The 25866-nt window shown below is 41.9% G+C and overlaps 1 protein-coding gene across 1 annotated transcript in view; it reads right to left on the bottom strand.

Moving 5' to 3' along the window:
* Positions 1 to 25866, bottom strand: part of LONRF1 (LON peptidase N-terminal domain and ring finger 1) — a 95447-nt gene that overhangs the window by 37365 nt on the left and 32216 nt on the right. The window contains exons 5-7 of the mRNA XM_033944515.1: positions 21824 to 22061; positions 1338 to 1434; positions 87 to 201 (exon numbers count right to left, since the gene is read on the bottom strand). Coding sequence (XP_033800406.1) covers positions 87 to 201; positions 1338 to 1434; positions 21824 to 22061 — 450 coding nt within the window. The remainder of the gene's footprint in view (positions 1 to 86; positions 202 to 1337; positions 1435 to 21823; positions 22062 to 25866) is intronic.

Raw genomic sequence — 25866 nt, 5'->3', positions numbered from 1 at the left:
GTATTGTGTCTATAAACCTGCATAAATAAGCCCAAAATCTAAAACTAATTTTATGATTAAGTCACAAATTTAATAAAACAATTTACCTCTGTCAAGCTCTCTTTACACAAGGGACACTGAGGGGCATGGTCTAAACAGCGCTCTAAACATTTCTTACAGAAAGTATGACCACAGGGGATTGTCACTGGCTCAAAGAGTAACCTGGAAAAAAAAAACAACCCCATGATGTTATAACCCTGTCAAAGAGAGACGAGATAAACCTACATAAAGTAGCATTTACAATCCTAACCAGTTTACTGGGCAGAATACATGGAACACTTTGATTTATCTGCCATCATCTATGTTACTGGCCACTCAGAGAAAATATACTTATATTTAAAGAAATGTAAAATGTTGCCAGATCACTAGATATGACCACAACACATCTATAGAGAAGACACTTTTCTTACTGAATATTTACTATACCACTTAAACTGACTTTGCAAAACAAAGCAGTTTACAGGATTTAAAATAAAAAAAAAGCTTTGATCCTTACAATTATAGAAAATTTTCCCTGTTATATATTTTGGCAGGACAGATCCAAATTAACCATAAACACTGCTCTATATTTCAGCTTCATCCAGGCATACTCAGCCCACAGCAGTCAAGTACTGTGGGCATTCTATACCTGAATATTTAGTGTCAGGCCATTCTTGGATAGCCGTACCAAATATTCAGGCACTGAGTAATTGCTAGTGATATTCGGACCAGCATCTGAAAAAAAAAAATCAGGATACCCTTTGCTATCTTAACTTTACTCAGGTAGTTAAATGTGTTAGTGAACTAAAAAAACAAAAGCAAAACAAAAAAAAACCCAAACTGTGCTGAACTAGTAACTTTGGGCTCTTAACCAGGCCTTGCTCTCCAGGTCACTCCAGCACTAACCAGATAGTGCTTAGGTGGTCAGAGCAGATATTCATCAGCCCTACTGGTTGTTTAGGCAGGACCCAGTCAGCATGAGCTCTCTGGGCAAGAGTCGCTCCTACCCAGTTAGCGCTCACGGGAAAAAAAAAACCTTGACACCTTTGTCGTTATCTTTAAATATTTTCAGGTCATTTACATTAGTGCTTCTTCACCTTCTCCTCAAGGTTTTCAGGATTACAACAATAATCAAGCAGGAACCAAATCCAGTATAAGTAGACATCTCTCATGTAAATGTTATCGTAGTTATCTTGAAAATCCAATTGGGTAGGTGTGCCTTCAGGAGTGAGTTGAGAAATACTGACTTATATAAAAAGTCTACTCACACAAAGTTTATCCTTAAGATTTAAAGTTCCATGGGGAAAATTTGTACTGACCTTATACATAGAGAGCACTCAAAATCAGATGTATCAATTAGATCCTTGGGAACAGTTTGACAAAGTAGTACAAGAGCAGCATCCCCTTCCATGGTTCCTATAGAAAGAATAAAGCCAGAATTCCAAATTTTAGGATTACAATAAAGTTAGGGCGAAGGCAGCTTTGTGCGTGTGTGTGTGCATTCCAATTTAAATACATAATTACTTTTAATATTTATTGACCACTTATAGGCTAAGTGGTTTACATTCAGGTACTCAAGCATTTTTTGCTATCTGTTTGGATGGGCTCACATTATCTAATGCACCTAGGGTAATGGGGTGACTTGCCCAGTATCACAAGGAACAGCATGAGATTTGAACCTACAACCTCAGGGTGCCAAGGCTGCAGCTTTAACCACTACGCCACACACAAAGCAACACTGTGCAGAGAAAGAGTTCATATAACTTTCAATTTTTATGTCTAATGTACCAGTCCTGTTGAGATCAAAAAGATGAACAGTGAAGACAATGTCTCATTTCTTTACAGTAGTATACAAAAGCACACTTAGTCAAAAATGTGAAGGACCTTCTTGCATGGGTTTTCTGTAATTTGGAAAAAGGCAGGAGAAACTGTTTTCTCATTAGTGTGGAAAGGTGACACCATCTTCAGTAAGAACTTAGGTGGGCTTTGGAGAACAGCCTTATTTATGATGACACTGTGTAGGGGATCATAAGTTACCGATGCTTGAAGTTCACCCACACTTCTAGCTGAGATTACTGCAAAAAAGAGCACCTTCAATGTGGGAATTTCAAGGAAGAGGACTCCTAGTCACTCAAAGTGGTTTCATTAGTGAAGCTGTACCAGTTTAAAGTCTCAAGGAATTGAGGAGCTTCTGCAGTAAAGGCTAGACATGTCAAAATCCTTTCATAAAGCATGAGATAATAGGACAGTGGAAGCTGGAAAGTTATCCACTGGGGACATGGAAGGCCAAGAGCATATTAATATGTACTTTTATTGAGGCCATTTGGAAACCCTGTTGATTCAGATGATAGTAGCAGCTAAACATATTGTAAGACCATGGCCACTAGAAAAAACACCAGGTTGTAAAATTGTTTTCACTTGAAATACTAAATATATCTAGTAGACATCTGGCAGCTTTATAAGAATGCCCTTGGGTTACAACAACTTATTTGGGACAGAATTTTGAGATTATTCAATTTCCAAGCTTGAAAACTAGAGACTTCAATTCTGGTGAAGATGACACTCTTGCTGAGTTATCAAAGCTGGAAATTAGTGTACTTTCACAGAAGTAGAATAGACAGCTGCTTAAGAAGTGGACACCAGTTCTATTGAGGCAAGTACAATATGAAGACTGTCATGGTGCTTGGCCTCTGTTGTAACTTGTCATAGGTTCTTGCAATGAGGAGGATTGGTAGGTATGCATATAGAAGGACTAGGTTCATGGAAAAATATATCCAGGGATGGAACGATGACAGAACAGTCAAGAAGAAATTTGGTATTCACTGCTGGCACAAGGTTTAACTGAGGTGTTTCACTAACCCTTAACTTTGTTAATTCTACTCAATCTTTAACATCTTTTAATCATTGTAAACCGCACAGAACTTCACGGTCCTGCGGTATATAAACTGTTATTATTCTTCTTGGGAAATGGTCTTGAGAAGTGGTGCATTCAGAGGCTACTTGTGAGGTTGAAGGACCCTGCAGAGCTTCTTGGTTATCTTGTTTTGTATTCCAGAACATAAGCCACTTGGATATACATATAGTTGGCTACCGTAATCTGGATCCCTCCCAGTATAGAGGTAGAGTAACTGTTTATCCTTGCTTGTTGACATAAACACCGTGCCACACTGTTGTCTGGGTGTCATCAACACTAACAAATTATGAAGGAATACTTCAAGTGTCTAGTAAATTATCATGAGATCCAAACAGTTGGAACTTGACCTTTTGGAACTTTTTGGATCTTTTAGAACTTGACCTTCACTGGAAGCAATGAGCACTGATGTGAACTCCCCAGTCTAGGCTAGATTCACCTGTAGTCAAGACTATCCAATATTGAATTTGTAAAAGAACGAATGCAGAGGTTGGCTTTGGAGGTCTACCATTGCAGTGTCAGCTGAAATGGAGTTGGTAAGTAAAGAACTGAGATACCACATTCATTGAGTCTACTGGAATTTGAAGTCCTATTGAGGATGAGCCAAAGGGGCAATATGGACAGTTGTAGCCAAGTGACTCAACATCTGAAAATGAAGCCCTGGCTATAACTTTGGGTGCTGCCTCTTTGGCACTCCTGTTACCCAGGCACTACATTTTGCTACTCTGGTGTAATTCTTTTTCAAGCTTCTGCCACCTGCAAGTCTGGTTTCTTTGTTTTGAGACAGCTTCACAATTAGGGCCTCCTTCAACAGCAGCTTTTTTCATTCCTTAGTCTTTGTGCTTTTTATATCAAGATTAGACTACTGCAACATTACTTACTTAGAATTGCTTAATTATGCTTTAAAAAAATCCAAAAACTACAGAGCTTACAAAACATGGCTATTCATCTAATTTGTAATCTAAGGAAATCTCATCACATTGGTCATTCTCAAACAATATCATTGGTTGCCTATAGAATCTTGCACTATCTACAAGTTTCTCTTTTTAATGTTCTTTTTGCTATTCTCCAGGATGAATTCTTAGATCTCTTAAGGGTAAGCTAGATGCACATCTCCTTTTGAGAAGCTTAGAATGATATGGAGACTAAAACTATGCCAGGGTACACCTGGCGGGGCCTCAGCGTGTGCGGATCGCCGGACTTGATGGACCTAGGGTCTGTTCCGGAGATGGCACTTCTTATGTTCTTATGACCATTGACTGGTCTTACCTGGTCCACGTGCTGCCCAAATAGAATGTTTTTTCCCCAACACTGGAAGATCTCTCTTATTTTTGGCTTGTTTCATCAACACAGTATATATGATCCAATGCAAGAATGTGAAAGATGTTACCACATTTTCAATGACTTCTCCATGTGGGTACCTGTAGAATCCTGCAATATGTACTGAACTAATGCAGCTAGCTAGATGAGTATCACTTTTCTAGATTACAGCATAATCACTAAACTTTTCCTCCTAAAACAAATGTGTGTGTGCTTTGCAAACAATGCATAGGATGACCCCCACTTCTTCCACCATCTCCCAAATGAAAATTTAAAGGCAAAAACAAAAAAACAAAAAAGTGATAAATACTCCAAATGGAAACAAACAAGAAAACATTTTTTGCCCTGCACACCTTTTGTATAGAAACATAGAAAAGTAAAGTAAAGGCAGATAAAAGCCATTTGGCCTACTTTGTCCATTAATGACATCCACTATCCCTTACTCTCCCTTAGAGATTGTTCCAATATATCTGCTTAACTCAGTGCATGAAAAGGCCTACAGATTCTTGAGGAGCTAACAATTACTATATGCACAGTATCATTCACTGCCTTTTGAACAAGCGACAAGATCTTAAACTTCACCAAGCCACAGGTAACCAGGGTAGCTCTTTTATAACAGGAATAAGGAGTATCAGTCAAAATGTGCATTGTTGCTCTTGTGCACACACCTAGACAGAAATGGGTACCGTCAGCACACATCTTTGCCTGTTCTTCTATATCTAAGTATGTGTGTTTTCATTTTTGGTTTTGTTCAGACATGTGCATGATTGTTGCTTATTGTATTTAAAACTTATAATTTGCAGCTGTCTATACTGCATGTTTATACCCATGATCAAGCATTTGCCACACAACTGACCCATGCTACACTCCAAGGATTATAGTAGACAATACAGACTTTCCATTAGAACTACAATCCTGAATCTTAGAAGTAGAAATTGATAACCACCTAACCATGAAGAGCCACGTACACTCAATAATAAAACAATCTTTCCTTGTGATGAGAAAGCTAAGATATATCAGAAAATACTTCAAAATAGAGGCTTTCTAAATCTTAGTGCAATCCCTAATTCTATCTAACATGGGTCTGTTCTAGCGTTTTAACAGTGCTTATCCTCTTCTTGATCTTCTTCCCCACCATGAGTCTCATCCCTTCGTAATTCCCTTTTCGGAAATTAAGTACCATGGCCGTCGTTCTGGATCAATGTTTTGTCCCTGCATCCATGTTGAAGCAGATCATATTGTGATCACTGGTTCCCAGTATCCCCTCTACTTCTATATCTTGCGCCTGTCCTCGTAGTCCATTTAGAATTAAATCCAGAATTGCATTTCCTCTCGTGTTTTCCTTGACAAGTTGTTCTAGGAAACAATCGCCTACAGCATCCAGGAACTTGGTCTCCCTCCCACAGCCAGAGGTGCCTAGGTTCCAGTCTATTCCCGGATAGTTGAAATCCCCCATGATAACTGCATTGCCTCCCTTGCAGTTGCGTTTGATCTCATCTATCATTTCTCCATCAATTTCTTCAGACTGCCCAGGGGGGTCGATAGTAGATGCCGATCTTCATTTCCAATCCATTGGCTCCTGGAATTTTGGCCCATAGAGACTAACTTATTTGTCATTTCAGGCATTATTCCCTCTTTGACATATAGGGCAATACCCCCACTTTTTTGACCCATTGTCTCTGCGGTATAGTTTGTATCCCAGTAGCACAGTGTCCCAGACATTTTCTTCGGTCCACCATGTTTCCATGATGCCGATGATGTCAAAGTTATCATTTTGTGCCATAGCTTCTAATTCACCCATCTTGTTTCTTAGGCTCCTTGCGTTCGTGTACACACACTTGAGTTTGAGGCCTGTTCCTTTCTTGCATTTCCTTCCCTCTTGTGTCCCCTTAGATCTGTCTTGCATGAGATCTGGTGAGTCTTCCCCGCTATCTTCCTGCACGGTATCCTCTGAGTATACCGGTTCCCGAATCATCGACTCTCTTTCTTGGTCAACTGTCGGCTTTCCCCTTCTTCCTAATTTAAAAACTTCTCAATTTCTCTCTTGATGTTGCTTGCAAGTAGCCTCATTCTGTCTCTGCTGAGGTGGAGTCCGTCCTTCCTGTACAGCTTGCTCTTCCCCCAGAACGTTGTCCAGTTGCGCACAAAGTGGAATCCTTCTCCCATATGAAGAACGTCTAAGCAGGCTGCAGTTATATTCTCTCGAAGAACGCAGCGAGAGGGGAGACATGATAGAGACATTCAAATAGCTCACGGGCCATATTGAGGTGGAGGAAGATATCTTTTTCCTTACGGGTCCCACGGCAACAAAAGGGCATCCGCTCAAACTCAAGGGTGAGAGATTTCACGGTGACATCAGAAAATACTTCTTCACCGAAAGGGTGGTTATCGATGGAATGGTCTTCCACGTCAGGTAGTTGAGGACAGTAACGCACTCGACTTCAAGGGACGATGGAATAAACATGTGGGTTTGCTCCGGGGAAATGCTTAGAAGAAGGGTTCTTGTTGAGGGAGGGTTCTTTGAGTGGGCAGACTTGTTGGGCCGACGGCCCTTTTCTGCCGTCATACTCTATGTTTCTATGTTTCCTCACACCAGCGCCTCATCCACGCGTTGACTGCTTGCAGCTCCATCTACCTTTTCTCATCAGCCCTGGGTACCGGCAGATCTCCAAGATCACTACCCTCTGTGTTCTGGTCTTCAACTTCCTTCCTAGCATCTGGAACTGATCCTTCAGTACTTCCCTGCTGTAATTCCTGTTGCTCACGTTGTTAGTTCCCACATGGATCACCACTGTCGTTTCTTCCTCTTTCACACTGTCGATGATCCCGTCGATGCGGCTCACTATGTCTTCTATCTTGGCTCCTGGTAGGCAGGTCCCCAACCGGAAACCCAAGTAATCAACCTGATTCCTAACATCTCCTACTAATACCATCTAACTATCATCGTAAGGAAACCAGATAATCCTCTATGTAACGTAACCAGAAATAATTTCCTTTTTAATGTAATTTCCTATATAATGTAACTTCCTATGTAATGTAATTTCCTATGTAACGTATCCAGAATTAATTTTCCTATGTATTGTATTCTGAACCTCAATTCTGTAATCTGTATCAGCAATTGTTTGGTGGCTGGGCTTCATATTTCAGGATTCAAGGAGCATACCAGCTTTCACTCCTTGGCATGTCGTCTTTATGAACTTCTAACATCAGATCCTATTGTCTGACTGGAATTTACTTTAATTTTATACATTTTATTTGTTTTTTTAATCCTAATTTAATTTATTCACTGAATACTTGTTGGGATGTTCATATCTTGTCTCTATCGCTGTTTTTTATCTTTTCTATCTTTACCATTTTTAATAATTGCTTTCTCAGGTACTTTAGTTAGATTGTGAGCCTTCAGGACAGTTAGAGAACTTCCAAGTACCTATCTTTATTTATTTTAATTTTATTGCATCTTTAATGCATCTTTATTGTAAACCGCTTTGAAACTCACGGTATAGCGATATATAAGAAATAAAATAAAATTAATATTAAATTAAATCCTGTCTTCCTCCTGCTATGTGGCTGTCAACTTGCCTGATGATGGAGTCCCCCATGATGATCGCTGTCCTCTCTGTTTTCTCTTGCCTCTCCAGCCTCAGGTCCGTGTCCCTGGTGAATGTACATCTCTCCAGACGTAGGTCTGTGCCCTCTGTGTACTTCCATCTTCCCTCATCCTGGTGCTGGCTTGCTCCAGTCTCATCTTCCTGTGGGTTCCCTTCACTGTTTCCAGGTGTCGCTGCTGTGTCACCCATTTCTTCCTTGTGGTTGTCCTCCAGGCGGTCCTCACTCAGTGTGGGTGTGTCTCGGTAGTTCCACTGTTGCTAGTGATTTTCCATGGCCTCTCTGTATGCCGCCTTGATGAACTTCTCTAATTCCCGGACTTCTTCTTCAGTGGTTTCCTTCATCGTAAAGTTATCTGTCTCTTTGTCCTCGTCCTCTGCTGCTCGAAGTGCCTCTAATTCTAGTATTCTGCCTTTCAGGAGACTAACTTGTTTCTTCAGGTGCTCCAGTTCCCTGCATCGAGTGCATATATAAGACCGCCTCCCAGAGGGGAGGTAGTCATATATATGGCAAACGGTGCATAAAACTGGGTAGCTCAACATCCTGCTTCCATCTGCTACTTCCATTACTGACATCTCCCTCTGTTCTGGCTGCTGGTGTGGCTGCCCTTTTTAAGGCCCTTCGCAAAGGTGCTCTCGCTAAGCCTTTAAAGCTCGCCTTCAATGCGTGCCAAACGGCTGCGCGCCGTTGGCCCCTCCTCTTTTAAGGGGGAACCCTAGATCTGATTGCCGACGTCAGGGGGTGGGTGGAGCTACCTCTCCCCGCTGCCCCTCTTGCCTGCCTTTGTTGTTGGTTTTTTTTTGGGGGGGGGGTTTCTCTCCTGCTGCCTCCTGACTTCGCCTCGCTCCCTGCTACTCCGGGCTGGTGCAATGTTCTGCCATTGGCCCCTCCTCTTTTAAGGGGGAGCTCTGAATCTGATCGCTGACGTCAGATGGATGGGCTAGTCATGTAGAGATGGTTCCAGGAGCTCCAAATCTGTTAGAATTCAACAATAGGAACAGTTGAGTGGCAGTTCTGTGAGGTTTTGTCACATTCAAATAGTAAGCAAGAAAAAGTTTACAGTATGGAGTGCTAATTCACCAGAGTGAGAATGTAGTCTTGGGGGAAGAAAAAAAATAAAAAAGACAGGTAGAACTATGGACTGGTTCAGATAAAATTTCGAGATGACCTTCAGGAGGAACTTCGGATGTGTGCAAAGAACCACTTCGTCATGGTAGAAAGTTGTGTGAAGTGGGTCTGAAACTAGGGTTACCATATGGCTTTGAAAAAAGAGAGGAGATATCTGGGTATTACTTTCATTGAAAGCAATAGGACAGATAAAAAACAAAGCAAAGAGGTCTACTTACAGGGTCCTCCAATCCGAGAATATCTGTTGTAAGATGATCAAGATAAGAACATAATAGCCTTACTAGGTCAGACCAATGGTCCATCAAGCCCAGTAGCCTGTCCTCACGGTAGCTAATCTAGGTCACTAGGACCTGGTAAAACCCCAAAAAGTAGCAACATTCCACACTACTGATCCAAGGCAAGCAGTGGCTTCCCCCATGTGACCACTTATGAGATTAAAGGAGTCTACTCAACTTTTCTGCTAAGATGTTTTGTTTTTCTTAAAGATAAACTGCCTTGAAGAATATGTTGTGAGGAATCACCCAAGACCAGATTTGGATTGCATCTTGGCAAAGTGAGCAAGATCCTGTACCTCCTTGTTTGTTCACGTAGAACAAGGCAATTTAGTTGTCTGTTCAAACAAGGACTACCTGTTGAGAAAGCGATCTTGGAATATGTGGAGAGCAATGCATAGTAACATAGTGAATGACGGCAGATAAAGACCCGAATAGTCCATCCAGTCTGCCCAACCTGATTCAATTTAATTTTTTTTTTTTTTTTTTTCTTCTTAGCTATTTCTGGGCAAGAATCCAAAGCTCTACCCAATACTGTGCTTGGGTTCCTACTGCCGAAATCTCCATTAAAACCTACTCCAGCCCATCTACACTCTCCCAGCCATTGAAGCCCTTCCCAGCCCATCCTCCACCAAATGGCCATATACAAACACAAACCGTGCAAGTCTGCCCAATACTGGCCTTAGTTCAATTTTTAATATTATTTTCTGTGTTCATCCCACGCTTCTTTGAACTCAGTCACAGTTTTACTCTCCACCACCTCTCTCGGGAGCGCATTCCAGGCATCCACCACCCTCTCCATAAAGTAGAATTTCCTAACATTGCCTTTGAATCTACCACCCCTCAACCTCAAATTATGTCCTCTGGTTTTACCATTTTCTTTTCTCTGGAAAAGATTATGTTCTACGTTAATACCCTTCAAGTATTTGAACGTCTGAATCATACCCTGTCTCTCCTTTCCGCTAGGGCAGGGATCTCAAAGTCCCTCCTTGAGGGCCGCAATCCAGTCAGGTTTTCAGGATTTCCCCAATGAATAGGCATTGAAAGCAGTGCATGCACATAGATCTCATGTATATTCATTGGGGAAATCCTGAAAACCCGACTGGATTGCGGCCTTCAAGGAGGGACTTTGAGACCTCTGCTCTAGGGTATACATATTCCAGTCTCTCCTCATACATCTTCTGGCGCAAGCCTCCTATCATTTTCATTGCCCTCCTCTGGACCGCTCCAAGTCTTCTTACGTTTTCGCCAGATACGGTCTCCAAAACTGAACACAATACTCCAAGTGAGGCCTTACCAATGACCTGTACAGGGGCATCAACACCTTCCTTCTACTGGCTAAGCCTCTCTTTATACAGCCCAGCAGCAACCACTGCCTTGTCATACTGTTTTTTCGCCTTTAGATCTTCGGACACTACCACCCCAAGGTCCCTCTCCCCGTCCGTGCATATCAGCTTCTTTCCTCCCAGCATATACGGTTCCTTCCGATTATTAATCCTCAAATGCATTACTCTGCATTTTTGCAGATTACTTTAAAGTTCCAGGAGATTGATGTGGAGAATTTTTTTGTGAGGAGTCCAGTTTCCTTGAGGAGGTGGGCTCCCCAACTGAGCATGGAAGCATCTGTTGCGAGTATTTTCTGATATGGTAGAACATTCTCGGTGCTGACACCAGTCCAAATGGTAGTACTTTGTACTGGACATGGCATGTCTCCACTTGAAAGTGAAGATATTTCAGGTAGGCAGGTAAGATGGAAATATGGGTGTATGCTTTCTTGAGGTCTAGAGCAGTGGTTCCCAACCCTGTCCTGGAGGATCACCAGGCCAATCGGGTTTGCAGGCTAGCCCTAATAAATATGCAGGGAGCAGATTTACATGCCTGTCACTTCCATTATATGCAAATCTCTCTCATGCATATTCATTAGGGCTAGCCTGAAAACCCGATCGGCCTGGTTGTCCTCCAGGATAGGGTTGGGAACAATGTTCCCTCTAAGGATTGATGAGGTGTGTGCAAAAAAAAATATGCATGAGCGACAAGTTACATACTCCACAAATTTATGAGCAGGAGCGGAGGACGCATTTTTAAACAAATGTAGTTTATCCTTGTACTCCTTATGTATTTTTAATCATCTATGGATATGTTTGTATGTTTATTGTTCAAATGGTTTTATTTCTTTCCCCCAAATTTATTTTTGTTATACGCATTGAAAATATTTGATATTGCGTTTAAATCAAAATCTCAATAAACTTGAAACAAGTGCCCATGAGATTGTGGGAGGGTTAAATACTCAAAACTTAGAAGAATAACAATTTACTTAAAGTTTTTGCTACGCCAGCTTTCTGGTATCTTTACATACAGTGGCGTTACTAGCATATGTAACACCCGGGGCCCATCATTTTTTGGCACCCCCTCCTCCCATCTGTACGAAAAACATGATTTTTAGTAACAAGCCACACGTCACACATGAGTACCTAGGAAAAGGCAGCATCTTACATATTGCAGTGAGCAGTACATCAATACACCCATTGTAAAACTAAACAAGCCAGACCAGCACAGATCAATCCTACACCGTCAATCCTAACAGAAAACCATGTCTTTCGAACACACAGAACACAGAAAACACCTTCGCCTAGTATGGAATATGTCATCACAAACTAACCCCGCCCCCTTTTACAAAACTGTAGTGTGGATTTTAGCCATGGTGGTAATAGTTCTGACGCTCATAGAATTCTGAGCATCAGAGCTGCTACCACCACGGCTGGCGCTAAAAAACGCTCCACAGTTTTGTAAAAGGGGGGATAAAATAGAAATACACAGCTTCAACGCTGTAGCTCAGGGGTGCCCAAACTTTTTGGGCTTGCGAGCTACTTTAAAATGACCAAGTCAAAATGATCTACCAACAATAAAATTTAAAAACACAAAGCACACTATACGCTGAGAAAATGTTAATTATCATTCCTATTCTGGGTTTTTTTCAAAGAAGTCAAGGCAGATGACTCTATGCATTGTCACCTCAGTAACAACCATACAAAAATAGACACATATACCCCTCTTCCTTTTTATTAAACCACAATAGCAGTTTTTAGCTCAGGGAACTGCGCTAAATGCCCAGGGCTGCTCTCGACGCTCATAGGCTCCCTGCGCTAAAAAACACTATTGCAGTTTAGTAAAAGGGGGCCATAGTGCAAAATATAGACAGAATATATAAATTCAGACACATTTTGATCACTAAATTTAAAATAAAATCATTTTTCCTACTTGTCTGGTGATTTCATGAGTCTCTAGGTGCACTTTCATCTTCTGATTGTGCATCCAATCTTTCTTCCCTTCTTTCAGCCTGTATGCTTCCTCTTCTCCAGACCTCATTCCCTCCCCTAACTTTTTCTTCCTCTCTCCCTGCCCTTTCTTTCTTTTTTCTCTCTTGATGCCCCCTTTCTTTTTTTCTGTTTCCCTTCTGTCTCCCTGCCTGCCCGCTTTCTTTCTCCCTACCCTCCACAAAGCCATTGCTGCCACCATCGGGGGAAACAGGCCACAAAGCCACCGCCGCAACCATCGGGGAAACAGGCCTCAAAGCCACCGCCGCGGCTGCCCCAAGCTCTCTCTGCTTCCCACCGGGTCGACTAGCAATCCCCCGACGTCAATTCTGCCTTTGGAGAGAAAGTTCCACCCAGGCAGCGATTGGCTGGCCCGAACTTCCTCTCCGACTGCAGCCGGGGCGGACCGCCCCCCCCCCCTCGGTACGACACTTAAGACATGGCAGCGTCGGAAGTCCGATGCAGTCGGGGATCTTGACAGGAGCCGCCGCTGCATCTTTCCACTTAAAATACAGGCCGCCGCCGCTTCCTCTCACCTCCGCCCGCCCTCGAGTGAGCGACAGGGGAAAGCGTATGAGCGACGCCACTGAAAATAGTGAGCGATCGCTCATGCGCTCACCTTAGAGGGAACACTGGAACTTGGGAACCATTGGTCTAGAGAACAGAGCCAGTTGTTCTGTGCTAACAATGGTAACGGGGTTCCCAGAAAGACCATGCAAAACTTCTCCTTCTCTAAGTATTTGCTGAGAGCATGGTAGTCTAGAATTGGATTGTAAAACCACTTAGATAACTTTGATAGGCGGTATATGAACACCTAGTAAAACTTGAAAACTTGAATCTTTTTCAGTATTAGGAAATATTTGGAGAACCCTTGGCACCTGTCCTGCAGGGGAACATTTTCTATTGCATTGAGCTGGAGGAGGACTGAGAGCTCTTGGGTCTACTGTAGGGAGGGTCTACTGTAGGGAGGGTCTACTGTAGAGAGTTGAGAAGAGGCTCTTTTAGAGGATGGTTCAGAGGTTTTCGCTTGGAGGAACCATTGATCTGTTGTTATGAGGGCCCATCAATGGTAAAAGTGGTGGAGTCGGTCTCCTATAAGCAGACTGAGGCAGAGTTAGAAATAGAAGGTTGATTATATCTACGTTTGGAGTAGTAAGGGGAGCATTTGGAAGTATTGGGATATCTCCTTGAGAGTTGAGACTGCATAGACTTGGAAGTTGACAAGGTTGTCATGCAGTCGTGTGTTTTAATCATCTTCATTCATCGACCCCGAAATCGACCCCAATAACCCCAAAGAATTCATAAACAGTTGGCGGACCCTCAGTGAAACTACACTAAACGAACTAGCTCCAATAAAAAACAAAAACAAAATAGACAGACCATCTAATAAATGGTTCGACGACGAACTTCTACAACTAAAAAGAAAATGCAGACAATTAGAAAGGACATGGAAAAAACAAAAACACAATCACATCAAAGATGAATGGAAAATCCTAATCAAACAATACAATACCAAACTGAAGGAAAAACGAAAAAACTACTACTCCAAACTCATCAGCACCGAAAAACCAGACACAAGAATACTTTTTAACATCGTAAGAAATCTCACTGATACCAAACCATTTCTCGCCACCCAAGGAAACCAAACTCCCACAGCCACCCAATTAGCAGATCATTTCAAACACAAAATCATCACAACCAGATCCACATTTAACAACTCAAGAACCAACATAGAAGAAATACGAATCAATCCCAAAACAGATGAAGCAATCCCAGCAGACAGGATATGGACAAACTTCCCAAAGATACAATGGTCAGACTTGGACAGGCTTTACAAAAAATACAGCAAATCCTCATGTGACTTAAACAACTGTCCCTCATACTTACTAGCAACAGCTTCCACCAAATTTAAAGCTAGCCTCACACTATGGCTTCAAACAACATTAAGTGAAGGTCATTTCCCACCGGAATTAGGAGAAATCATAATTACACCTATCCTAAAAGATCCCAAAGGTCCTATAGATAATCCTGCAAACTATAGACCAATCGCTTCAATCCCACTATACATTAAAATAACAGAAGGCCTTGTCGCACAACACCTCTCCAACTACCTTGAAGACCATCACATACTACATCCATCACAATCCGGATTCAGATCCAACCATAGCACAGAAACTCTACTGGTATCACTATTAGACATTGTCCGACAACACCTCAGCAAAGGAAACAAGCTGCTTCTCATTCAACTCGATCTTTCTGCGGCATTCGACCTAGTTGACCATCACACGCTACTCCAGACATTAGACGCAATAGGAATCTCAGGTAATGTTCACAAATGGTTCCGAAGCTTCCTCAAAACACGAACATACAAAGTCAAATCAAAAGAGCACATATCCGACCCATGGTCAAACCCATGTGGAGTACCACAAGGATCACCATTATCACCCATATTATTTAACCTCTTCATAGCATCCCTAGGCATAACCCTAGATGCCCTAAACACAGTATCATTCAGCTACGCGGATGACATAACTATCCTCCTCCCCTTTAACATTCAAGACCCATTATCCACAAACCACCTGAAAATAATAATGGAAACGGTAGAAAAATGGATGTCAAGTCATAAACTAAAACTGAACTCGGAAAAAACTAAATTCCTACTACTAGAGAAGGAAAAAAACCCATCTCTCACAGAACTAGTACTAAATACAATCAAGTACCCAATGCAAAGTACACTCAAGATCCTGGGAATACAACTAGACAGAAACTGCACAATGCAGTCTCAAATCCACAAAATCATCCAAAGAGCTTTCTTCACAATACGTAACCTAAGAAAAATAAGAAAATTCTTCAACAAAGATCAATACAAGATAGTAGTACAATCCCTAGTACTAAGTATTGTAGATTACTGTAACAGCCTATACCTATCATGCCCAAACTACATGATAAAACAATTACAGACAGTTCAGAACACAGCCCTCAGAATCATCTACTCACTCGGCAAATATGACCACATCACCAAAGCATACCTAGACTCACACTGGCTACCAATAAAAGCAAGATCCCAGTTCAAATTCTATTGTCTACTATACAAAGTAATACATGGAACAGCCCCCAGCTACCTAAATAACAGACTACACCGTAACCTCTCACACAGACTAAGGAGAACTCAGAGCCTATTCACTCACCCCCCTCTCAAAGGAACACGACGAAAGAAACTATACGACAGCCTTTTAGCGACACAGGCAGCAAAGATCGATACTACCATCACCAATCTACTGACCAAATCTACAGACATTAAAGTATTCCGAAAAGAAATCAAAACTCATCTCTTCAAAAAACACTTCCCATCATCATAACCTCATAAAAGTATTAGAAAATGTTCTCACGACCACCTCCATCACCACCACCAGCAACACCCTGAATCCGAACAGTATTATCTCTATTCGTCTAAACAACCTATCACTATCTACTACCTGCTATCAATTTCTCCTGGAAAAGTCCAGACTAACAATTGTAACTGGACACACTCTTGATTACATGTACTGCAATGCTACTGGAAATGTCCAGTCCTCTAACTTGTAATCCGCTTAGAACCGCAAGGCACAAGCGGAATAGAAATCACTAATGTAATGTAATGTAATGTAATGTAATTGCTTCTTCAATACAATCTCCAAAAAGGTCATCTCCTATGCATGGGATATTGGAGATTGGAAATTTGAAGCTATGCATCACAATGGACACTGCCAAGGTGCGAGAAGCAATGTCAAATGTAGATAGTACCATATTTCTAGTTTCTAGGAGACCACTAGTCAAATGTTGGTAAGATTTAAGATGCTCTGATGGTATATATTGTTCAAAAGATGACAATTTTTGGATAAGAGATTTCATATAGATTATCAAGTAGAAATTATAATTCAAGATCCCATTAGTAAGCATGGAACCTTGGAATATTCTTCTGCCAAATTTATCCTAGGTTCTGCCTTTTCTGTTTGGTGGAGAACTGGCATAAATTCTGGTATTTTCTCGCTTTAAAAGCAGACTCTACAACCAAAGACTGGTTGGTGTTGCAATTGTGGTCTGTCAGACCCTGGACAAAATTGAATTCTTAATGTGTGTCCAGTTTGCATGTAGCCATGGGATAGAAAGTGGTGATTCCCATTTTTTTAAATAAGACTTCTTATTTAAATGCAGTCCATGAATTCTGCTTGAGGCTCTGTCTCAGACTCCATATCGATAGGAAGTGCCTCTACCATTTGTCTGATAAAAATTAGCAAATGATAGACTTTCAAGAGATTACCTTTGACGAGGAAGTAGAGGAGATAGATTGGAAGGAATTCCATAAGACTCATCTGCATAGTCACTGAAAAAGAATGGTGACAAATCTGAGTTATTGTCCTCAATGTCAGCTCTTGAAGATGTAGATTGCTGAGGAAAACATTGAGAATGGGATGATGCGCGTTGCCGGAATTCCATAAGATTCATCTGCATAGTCACTGAAAGAGAATGGTGACAAATCTGAGTTATTGTCCTCAATGTCAGCTCTTGAAGATGTAGATTGCTGAGGAAACTATTGAGAATAGTATAAGCAGCGTTGCAACCTTGGTGTGCTGTGCTATCTGGAAGAGAATGCATGTGACATTCACCTCCTTGATTTAGATGCTCATCTTAAAGTACAAGAACATTAAGAGCGGTGCTCAGACTGGGCCAAGACAGGGTTTGTCTATGCAGTAGTTTGCACAGGGTGAGACTGCAGCATCCCAGCCAGTTCTTTCTGCAACAGTACTCAAAGCTGTTCTTGCAGAGGTGGTACAGTTACAGATATTACCAAGGATACATTAGGCGTTGGCTGCATTGGGGACATTGTTGTCGATGAACATCTCAGAGGACACACCAATTGTAGCGATGGTGATTGGGCATCGGTGCGTCAATGTTTAGAAAATGTTAATGATACGACACTTGAGACGATATTTGGTGGAGATTAATGCTTCGAGGAGACGATGTTTATGCTTTTTAGCTTTCTTATGAGGTTCCCCCGTCGATGGTAGAAGGTGGAATGAATCATCTATGCAGTTGATGCCAGTGTTGATGCTAGAGTAGCACGGGGCTATGAGTTGGTGTTTCCAGCCACACTCTATGTTCCCAAAGTTGTACCAAAAAGTTTCTCGAATTATAATTTCCTGGCTTTAAATGACCTCTTCAGCATATGAGATCAGAGCGTGCATGGAATGTATCGATGACCAGGACTTAGGCATTGAATATACCAGTTATGAGGGTCTGTACCTGAAATGGTCCTTTGGCATCGACTGCACTACTTGAAACTGCTAAGAGCCTTGGACATCAATGAAAATGCCACTGATGTGAAGTCAAAAGGCTCTATGGACCAGGGAGGTCGAGTAGGTGAAATACCTAAAAACCTTTGATGAAAGCCTTAAATGCAAATTTGGAGAAAAATGAAAAAAAAAAAAAAAATTTAGACAAACATTAGGGGTACTGAAGAAAAATAAAAATATGACACAAAAATAAAAATATGACTAAAATAAATATAAAAAAAGAACAGGAAGACACATAAAAAGAATATAAGTGACACTCTAGAGAGCTCTCTCAATCACAGACTGGATTGTTTATCAAGAAGGTATGCTACTTGAATGGGACAAAGAAGCCAGTCATACTAATTCCATCTACCATTGCTGTAAGTGTTGTGACACTTCCTTATCAATTAAACTAACCACTGTTTCAGTTTACAAATTATAAACAGAAAGATACTGGGAAATACAATAGATTCTATTTTTAGAATAAGATTTCAACCTATAAAAGCCTTCTCTCTGGAACACCCCTCTCTCTCTGGACCCTTGTTTACCCTGTCTCTTTGCCCTCACAGCACCTATTCAGTAAGCTGTCTTTTCTCTCTCATTCACAAGAGCACAGAAGCAGCTACCGTACATACACTTCTCCCTCTGTATTCGCGGGGGATTGCGGGTGGACCACAGACGCGAATACTGAAAAACCGCAAATAACTTTTTATATGTTATTCGCGGTTTTGTGAAAACGCCATCATTTTACTATTGAAACCGTGAATAACTTTTCAACTGTTATTCGCGGTTTGGAGCAGCAATTCCCAGTGATTTTAGGGCTTGGAGTAGGACATAGGCAATTTAACAAAAATAAAAAATAAAAAAAGACAAGAAGCGGGGGGAGGTAGACAGGCGAGGCAAAGATGCCAAACAGGAAAGAAGAGGAAGGGGGTTCACGTGTGAACTATTGAGCGTCTGCTTCTTCTGGTTTGACTGAACATAAAAGTTGCAATGCTGGGAGAGACTGAAGGGGTCCATCGAGCCCTGTATCTTGTTTCCAACAGTGACTAACCCAGGTCACCGCACCTTTAACACCGCTAGTCCCTGTGTTGGAGTTGTTCAGAAACTGTCCTGTTAGGGCGCAGAACCTGTTCCCAAAATCATTTAGAGAACTGCCATAGACTGTGCGCGCAGAGAATTTCTCTGCCAGCAGCACCTATCTGTCATCCGTCATCACAAACACTGAGAGGTTTCTCCACATCTGAAAAGCTTAGTTAATACTCAAATCAAAACTCTTGCGCTCCAGAGTCCACAGAATTATACTCTCTTCCCACCCCCGACTAGCTCTTGACGGTATTTCCTAGTTCGGCAAGCCTTTCCCACCCATTCCCCCACTCTCACCATGCTGCGACAGTCAACGGCTCTCTCTCCTAGCCAGGGAATTAGCAGAGTTCTCAGTTGGAAAAGCGAACACCGCATGGACCCGTGCTCTTCAACATCTTTATAAACGATCTTTATAAACAATCTGGACATTGGTACGACGAGTGAGATTAAATTTGTGGACAATACAAAGTTATTCAGAGTAATGAAGACACAGGAGATTGCGAAGATCTGCAACGTGACAATCAAGCTCGAGAAATGGGCATCAACATGTCAAATGAGGTTCAACGTGTGTAAGTGTAAAGTGATGTAAGTCAGTAACAAAAATCTCATGCACGAATATAGGATGTCCGGGGCGGTACTTGGAGAGACCTCCCAAGAAAGAGACTTGGGAGTTCTGATCGACAACTTGATGAAGCCGTCCGCGCAATGCGCGGCTGTGGCAAAAAGGGCGAACAGAATGCTAGGAATGATAAAGAAGGGGATCACGAACAGATCGGAGTAGGTTACCATGCCACTGTACCTGGCCATGGTGCACCCTCACCTGGAGTACTGCATCCAGCACTGGTCGCCATACATGAAGAAGGACACGGTACTACTCAAAAGGGTCCAGAGAAGAGCGACTAAAATGGTTAAGGGGCTGGAGGAGTTCCAGTACAGTGATAGACTGGAGAAACTGGGCCTCTTCTCCCTTGAAAAGAGAAGACAAAGGGGACATGATCAAAACACTGAAGGGAATAGACTTAGCAGAGAAAGAGAGATTGTTCACCCTTTTCAAGGTAGGGAGAACAAGAGGGCACTCTCTAAAGTTGAAAGGGGATAGATTCCGTACAAACGTAAGGAAGTTCTTCACCCAGAGTGTGGGAGATAACTGAACGCTCTTCCGGAGGCTGTTATAGGGGAAAACACCCTCCAGGGATTCAAGACAAAGTTGGACAAGTTCCTGCTAAACTGGAACGTACGCAGGTGAGGCTAGACTCATTTAGAGCACTGGTCTTTGAACTGGGGGCTGCCGCGTGAGCAGACTGCTGGGCATGATGGACCACTGGTCTGATCCAGCAGCAGCAATTCTTATGTTAGGTTCTTATGTTTTTCAGAGTGAATGGTAAGCGATAAACTTTATCGGTACAATAAAAGAAAATGGAACTTTAATGACGACGTAATTTTGGGGGGGCAGAGTCAGCAGCTGAAAAATCGCAAATATGCAAATCCGCAGATATGGAAACCACGGATATGGAGAGAGAAGTGCAATAGAATATATTTCTGTGCATTAGTATCTTTATAAACATTGCCTTTCTATAATATTAAGCCTATTTCTGCACAATATATTCTTTATGCAATCACTCTTGGATGTCATTGTCATAACTCACTTCCTACTGAACCTTTTATGAGGGTATTGAACCCGGGACCTAGCGGATTGTAAGGCTTGTGAGGCTTTTTCCTACCTCAAAGTGATTTTTAATGAGAAAACTGTTGTTTAAGCACTGGACCCTGGTTTTTGAACAGCCCCATAAACCTTTACTGTGCCTTTTGCAGGGGCTCTGGGTCTTTCATCTAGATTGTATGTTTGCTGTGCTATAAATTTTGAGAGTGTTGGTTTCTTGATTTGGATTGTAAGGCCACCACCTTACATTTAGGGAGCTTGTCTGCTACATAACCCCCTGCAAAAACTTACACCCATATTTACGCATTGTTAATCTCCAAGTTAGATTATTGTAATATTGTTTATATTAGCATTACAAAATGTAATCTTAAGAGATTACAAACAATTCAATACTGCGATCAAATTATTGGGTCTTAAGAATAAATTTGATAGGGTTACTCCTTTGTATTTGAAATATCACTGGTTGCCTATTTGTTATAGGATACAGTTTAAAACCGACTTTGGTTCATCAGGTTTTTTACCATCATTGACCTGAGTATTTATACTGTTTTATAATCCCTTATACCAGGGGTGTCCAACCTTTTGGCTTCCCTGGGCCGCACTGGCTGAAAAAAATGTTTCTGGGGGCCGCACAAATGCGCAAACGCTGCAGCAAGACAGAGGAAGGAGCCGGCAAGACGGTAAACACCCGGGGGCAGCAGAGGAACACACTGATCACCCTTGACCGGGGCCACGCAAAATACTTCACGGGGCCGCATGCGGCCCTCAGCCTGCAGGTTGGACACCCCTGCCTTATACGTTGATGAGAATATTGAGATCAATGCAGGATAATAGGTTGGTTCTCCCCTTGGCTATTAGGGCAAAGTGGGAATCAACAAGAAGTAAACCAATAAGCAGTTTATAAAAGAAAGGCATTTTAAGCTTCAGTTTAGGAGTTTTCCAAAATAGCAAAAATATTTTCAGTGGCAGTATCCAAAGTAGCTGGCTTCATCAGAATAACTGTTGAAGAACAGAGGTACTGTACAGGTGATGAAGACTGTAAAAAAGGGGTCTTTTTGTAAAAACAAATAAATTTTAAAGCTTACATTTTTCTTAACTGCTATATATAGTACCAAACTGTGGCATTCTTTGTTCTTGCAGAGCAAATTCACTGCTGATTGGCAGACAGAGGTCCCAGATTAAGACATCTCACTCACCTCCTTGCTTGGTATGTTTGGTTCTGTCATCACACATGGTCAAGTCCTGGTCAGACACAGTTGGCTTCTGCTTTAACAGGGCCCCCTTCTCTTGACTGGACAACAGAGGTTCAGAAGAAACTCTTTTTAAACCTTCTTCTTTGGCAAGTTTTTCAACCAAGTTAAGTTCACATATACGCTCTGCTTTATCAAGGCACGTTCTAACAGCATATTTACTACCTTTTGGCAACTCGGAGTTCTAAAAAAAATAACACATTTTTCTTACTTAAACCAGTTATTTAAAAGTTAGAAGAGTAGCAAAATTAAACTAGGGCTCAACAAATCTCAAGTGCCAGATCACCATGGTGACTAAAAATCTATCTATCTAGCAACCAGGATTTTCATGCCCTGGTTTTCAGCTGCTCAGAGCAGCCACAAACCAGCATCATTTTTTATACACCACATGGCTCTGTTGAAATCCAAGCTATGCAGTATAGGAACCTTTGTGTCAGCCTCATAAAATCTGAGAACCAGAAACCAAGAATTCCTGCACCACACAGCTCAGATTCTTACAGAGCTGCATAATGCAGGAACAATGTTCTAAACTAGCAGTGGCAGAGAGTAAGATGTTCTTGCTCCATAGACAAGATGAAGCATTGGGGAGGGGGGAAGGTGGAGAATGGTGACACTGGCTGGCTTGCTGAAGTGGTAGGAGATGGCTGAATTTAAGGAGAGGAGAAAGGTGGAATAAGGGAGGGAGACTGGGGGCGAGGAACATGCTAAAAGCATCAAGACTGGGTGGCAATAAGTTAGCATGATCTCATTTTCAGGAAGATAATTTTTTTTATGGTCCAGCTGTTTCTCAACTGCATTTGTGCACTTCACTTTATTCCAGGATAACTTAAAAGCTATACAAGTGAGCTGGGCATGGTAACTTGTGAGGGCCATCGTTTGGAGTTTTACCAGGACTTAGCAGCTAGTACTCTCCAGACACTCTCCAGAAGCGCTGTTCCTTTAAAGATGTCACCCGAGCCCTGACTAGAGCAAATGTGTGGTATACAGTAGATGGACATACCCGTTTGGACTTCTTACTATCAACGGCATTCATACAAAAGCCTTCTCTTTGAGTGAAGCCTGGGCCCTGTTACAGAGGGAGGGTACGAAGATCCCAGAAGATACTGGACAGAATGCTGTTATTCAGAATGCCCAGCAATGGTTGGCAAACTTCAGATGGCAAAGAGTCAAAATGGGAGCCCAAGCGCCTCAAAGATTGCCTGCTGCGGCCTCGACTAGTGGAGGATCCTGAATTCCAGAAGCCCTTAATTGCCTTTCAAATTGTTGCTAGTGACTGTGGACTGTACAGAGTTACTTCTTCATCCTGCTATCCATGGGGACTAGATTGGATTATGGAGTGCTGGTGTGCATTCTTGGGAGGTATGATTGTGATGTGACAGGTGGGGGGCTGGGCTACTACAATTTATGAGGGTGGATGTGAGTTTATTCCACAAATTCCCCCCTTCTCCCCACTAACTTCCCGACTCCCCAAAACTACCTGATCTCCTCTCTATTATTTCCTGGAAATAACCAGTTTGGAGAAAGGATGCTATCAGGGATTGCTTTAATATTATGGGCATTTATAATAATAATAATAATAATTTTATTCTTATATACCGCCAAAGCCATGATAGTTTGAGGCGGTTTACAACAAGAAGCGCTGGACAATCAGTGAAGAGATCACAATTCAAAGTCTTCAATACAATCTTACATAATGGAAGAAGTGGAAAGCTATATAGTTCTTGAAGTTACTGGTTGAATTAGCAGAGCTATAAAAATTCTTAGTTTACAAATCAATTGAACAAACTCGTTTTTGCCAATTTTCTAAAATTGAAGTAGGTTGAGGAGTGCGTGATAACGTTACTCAGCCAGTCGTTCCATTTGCCTGCCTGGAAAGCAAGAGTTCTGGCCAGGAATCTTCTGTAGTGGCATGCCTTTATTGTCGGATAGGTGAACAGATGTATTCTTTGTGTGGGCCTAATAGAACTTACCAGGTTAAATTGGGAAACTAGGTTAAGTGGGGGCCAGACCAAATATTGATTTATAACACAGACAAGAGAACTTAAACAGAATTTGCGCCTCCAGGGGCAGCCAATGGAGTTTTTGATAATAGGGGCTTATGTGCTCCCATTTCTTCAGCCCAAAAATCAGTCGAACTGCTGAATTTTGAATGGCTCTGAGTCTTAGAATGGTTTTTTTGAAGGATCCCAAGTAAATGTTGTTTATATACTCCAGAGGAAACGGCGCAGTCTGGGGAGTTGGATTGTTATCTTGGCTCTTTGGCTTTGCCTAGGATGGAGTCGGAGGATGTTGCTTGAAGCTCGGGAAGTCCCTAGGGCTAGACAGTTTTATGGTAAAAATACTGTAAGCTTTTTCAGGATTTGCTTTTGCTGCTCCTTCTACATTTTCTCAATTCGTTGGAGGGGGGCACTCAACTACCCTTCTTTATGTGACTAGCTGGAATCATGGTTCTTAGGAGGGGGAAGGACCCGCTGAATTGTGCCTCTTACCATCTGATTTCTCTGTGGATACTAAGATCTATATGAAAGTTTTGGCAGACTGCTTGATGAGCTGGGTCCCGGGTCTCATACACCAGGATCAATCAGGCTTTGTTGTAGGGTGTCAGGTGGGTGATAATATCTGGAGGATGTATAATTTATGGGACATGGCCCGGTGGTTCCAACAGGGGATAGTATTTTTGTCCATAGATGCTGAGAAGGCTTTTGATTGAATACCCTGGCCTTTTATGTTTAAGGTCTTGGAGTCTTTGGGGTTGGGTCCACGAATGCTGAGTGGATTCAGATTCTTTATACTAATCTGATGGGATGTATTAAGGTTAATGGCAGCTATTCTAGAACTTTTTCTTTATTTCAGGGGATGCACCAGGGGTGTTCGCTGCCACCCATCCTGTTTGCGTTGGTGATTGAACATTTGGCTCAGAGTGCATAGCAATCCTCAAATCTTGGGAGCTCGAATGTATGAAGGAGAATATAAAAGGTCAGTCTTTTTCAGGATGATTTACTTTTTACCTTGCAGGTACTGGAGAGATCTTTAATTGCAGTTATGGCAGAGCTGAATGATTTTAGCAAAGTTTCAGGATTCTGGGTCAATTGGGGGAAAGTTGGAACTGTTGAATGTGAGCTTGTCGATGGAGATAGCTGTAAGGTTACAACAGTGTTTCCTGTTTTGGTGGGTCTGATCATCCTTGTGTTATTCTGGTAGGTTTTTTTAAGGCCCCTGGGTACAAATTTATATGATTTTAATTATCCCCTATTTTACCATATTAGGACAGATTTGGATAAATGGGGAGAGATATTTTTCCTGGTTGGGTCACATTGAGGTGGTTAAAATTATGATTTTGCCTAGATTGTTGTTTCTGTTTCAAGCTCTTCTGCTGTGAGCCGTTCAGTGTTGGATGGATTGCAGCATAGCATTCTACAATTTATTTGAGCTGGTAGGCATCCCAGGGTGGGAAAGCAAGAGGGTTGCTTGGAGGTACAAAATTTGGTAAAATATTATCAAACTACACAATTATGAGCACTTATTGAATGGCAGGCTCAGGTCCCAAAACAGTGGGTGGAAATAGAGGAGTCAACAGTAGGGGAAACCCCTTTGTTGCATCTCCCTTAGGTTCCTCGGAAGAGTGGAGTACCGGGTAGTTTGTCATTTGTGGAGATGGCTATTTGGACGATAATGCAGGTGTCATTGATGGAAGTCAGGCGCTACTCTTGATTTGCTCCTTTACAATTTAACCCTGAGTTTACACCAGGCCTTGGTGAGGGAGTGTTTGTTTCTTGGGAATCCAAGGGTTTGGTTTGTGTGGGTCAATTATATGATGTGAATTTGGGGAGAATGTGACCCTTTTCTGAACTTCAGATCAAATATGGGTTGATTCTAAGGATTGTTTCCCTATTTACTGGTTAAACATTTGCAGACATCAGGGCTTCTGAATGAGCTGCTTAACGGGAAGACTTCCTTTGAGAAATTAATTGGTCCATTTTTAGAGAAAG

This window comes from Geotrypetes seraphini, chromosome 1 (genome assembly GCF_902459505.1).
Source record: "Geotrypetes seraphini chromosome 1, aGeoSer1.1, whole genome shotgun sequence".
Classification (NCBI taxonomy): domain Eukaryota; kingdom Metazoa; phylum Chordata; class Amphibia; order Gymnophiona; family Dermophiidae; genus Geotrypetes; species Geotrypetes seraphini.
Note: the sequence above shows the minus strand (reverse complement) of the source record. Positions and strands in the feature narration are given on the sequence as shown.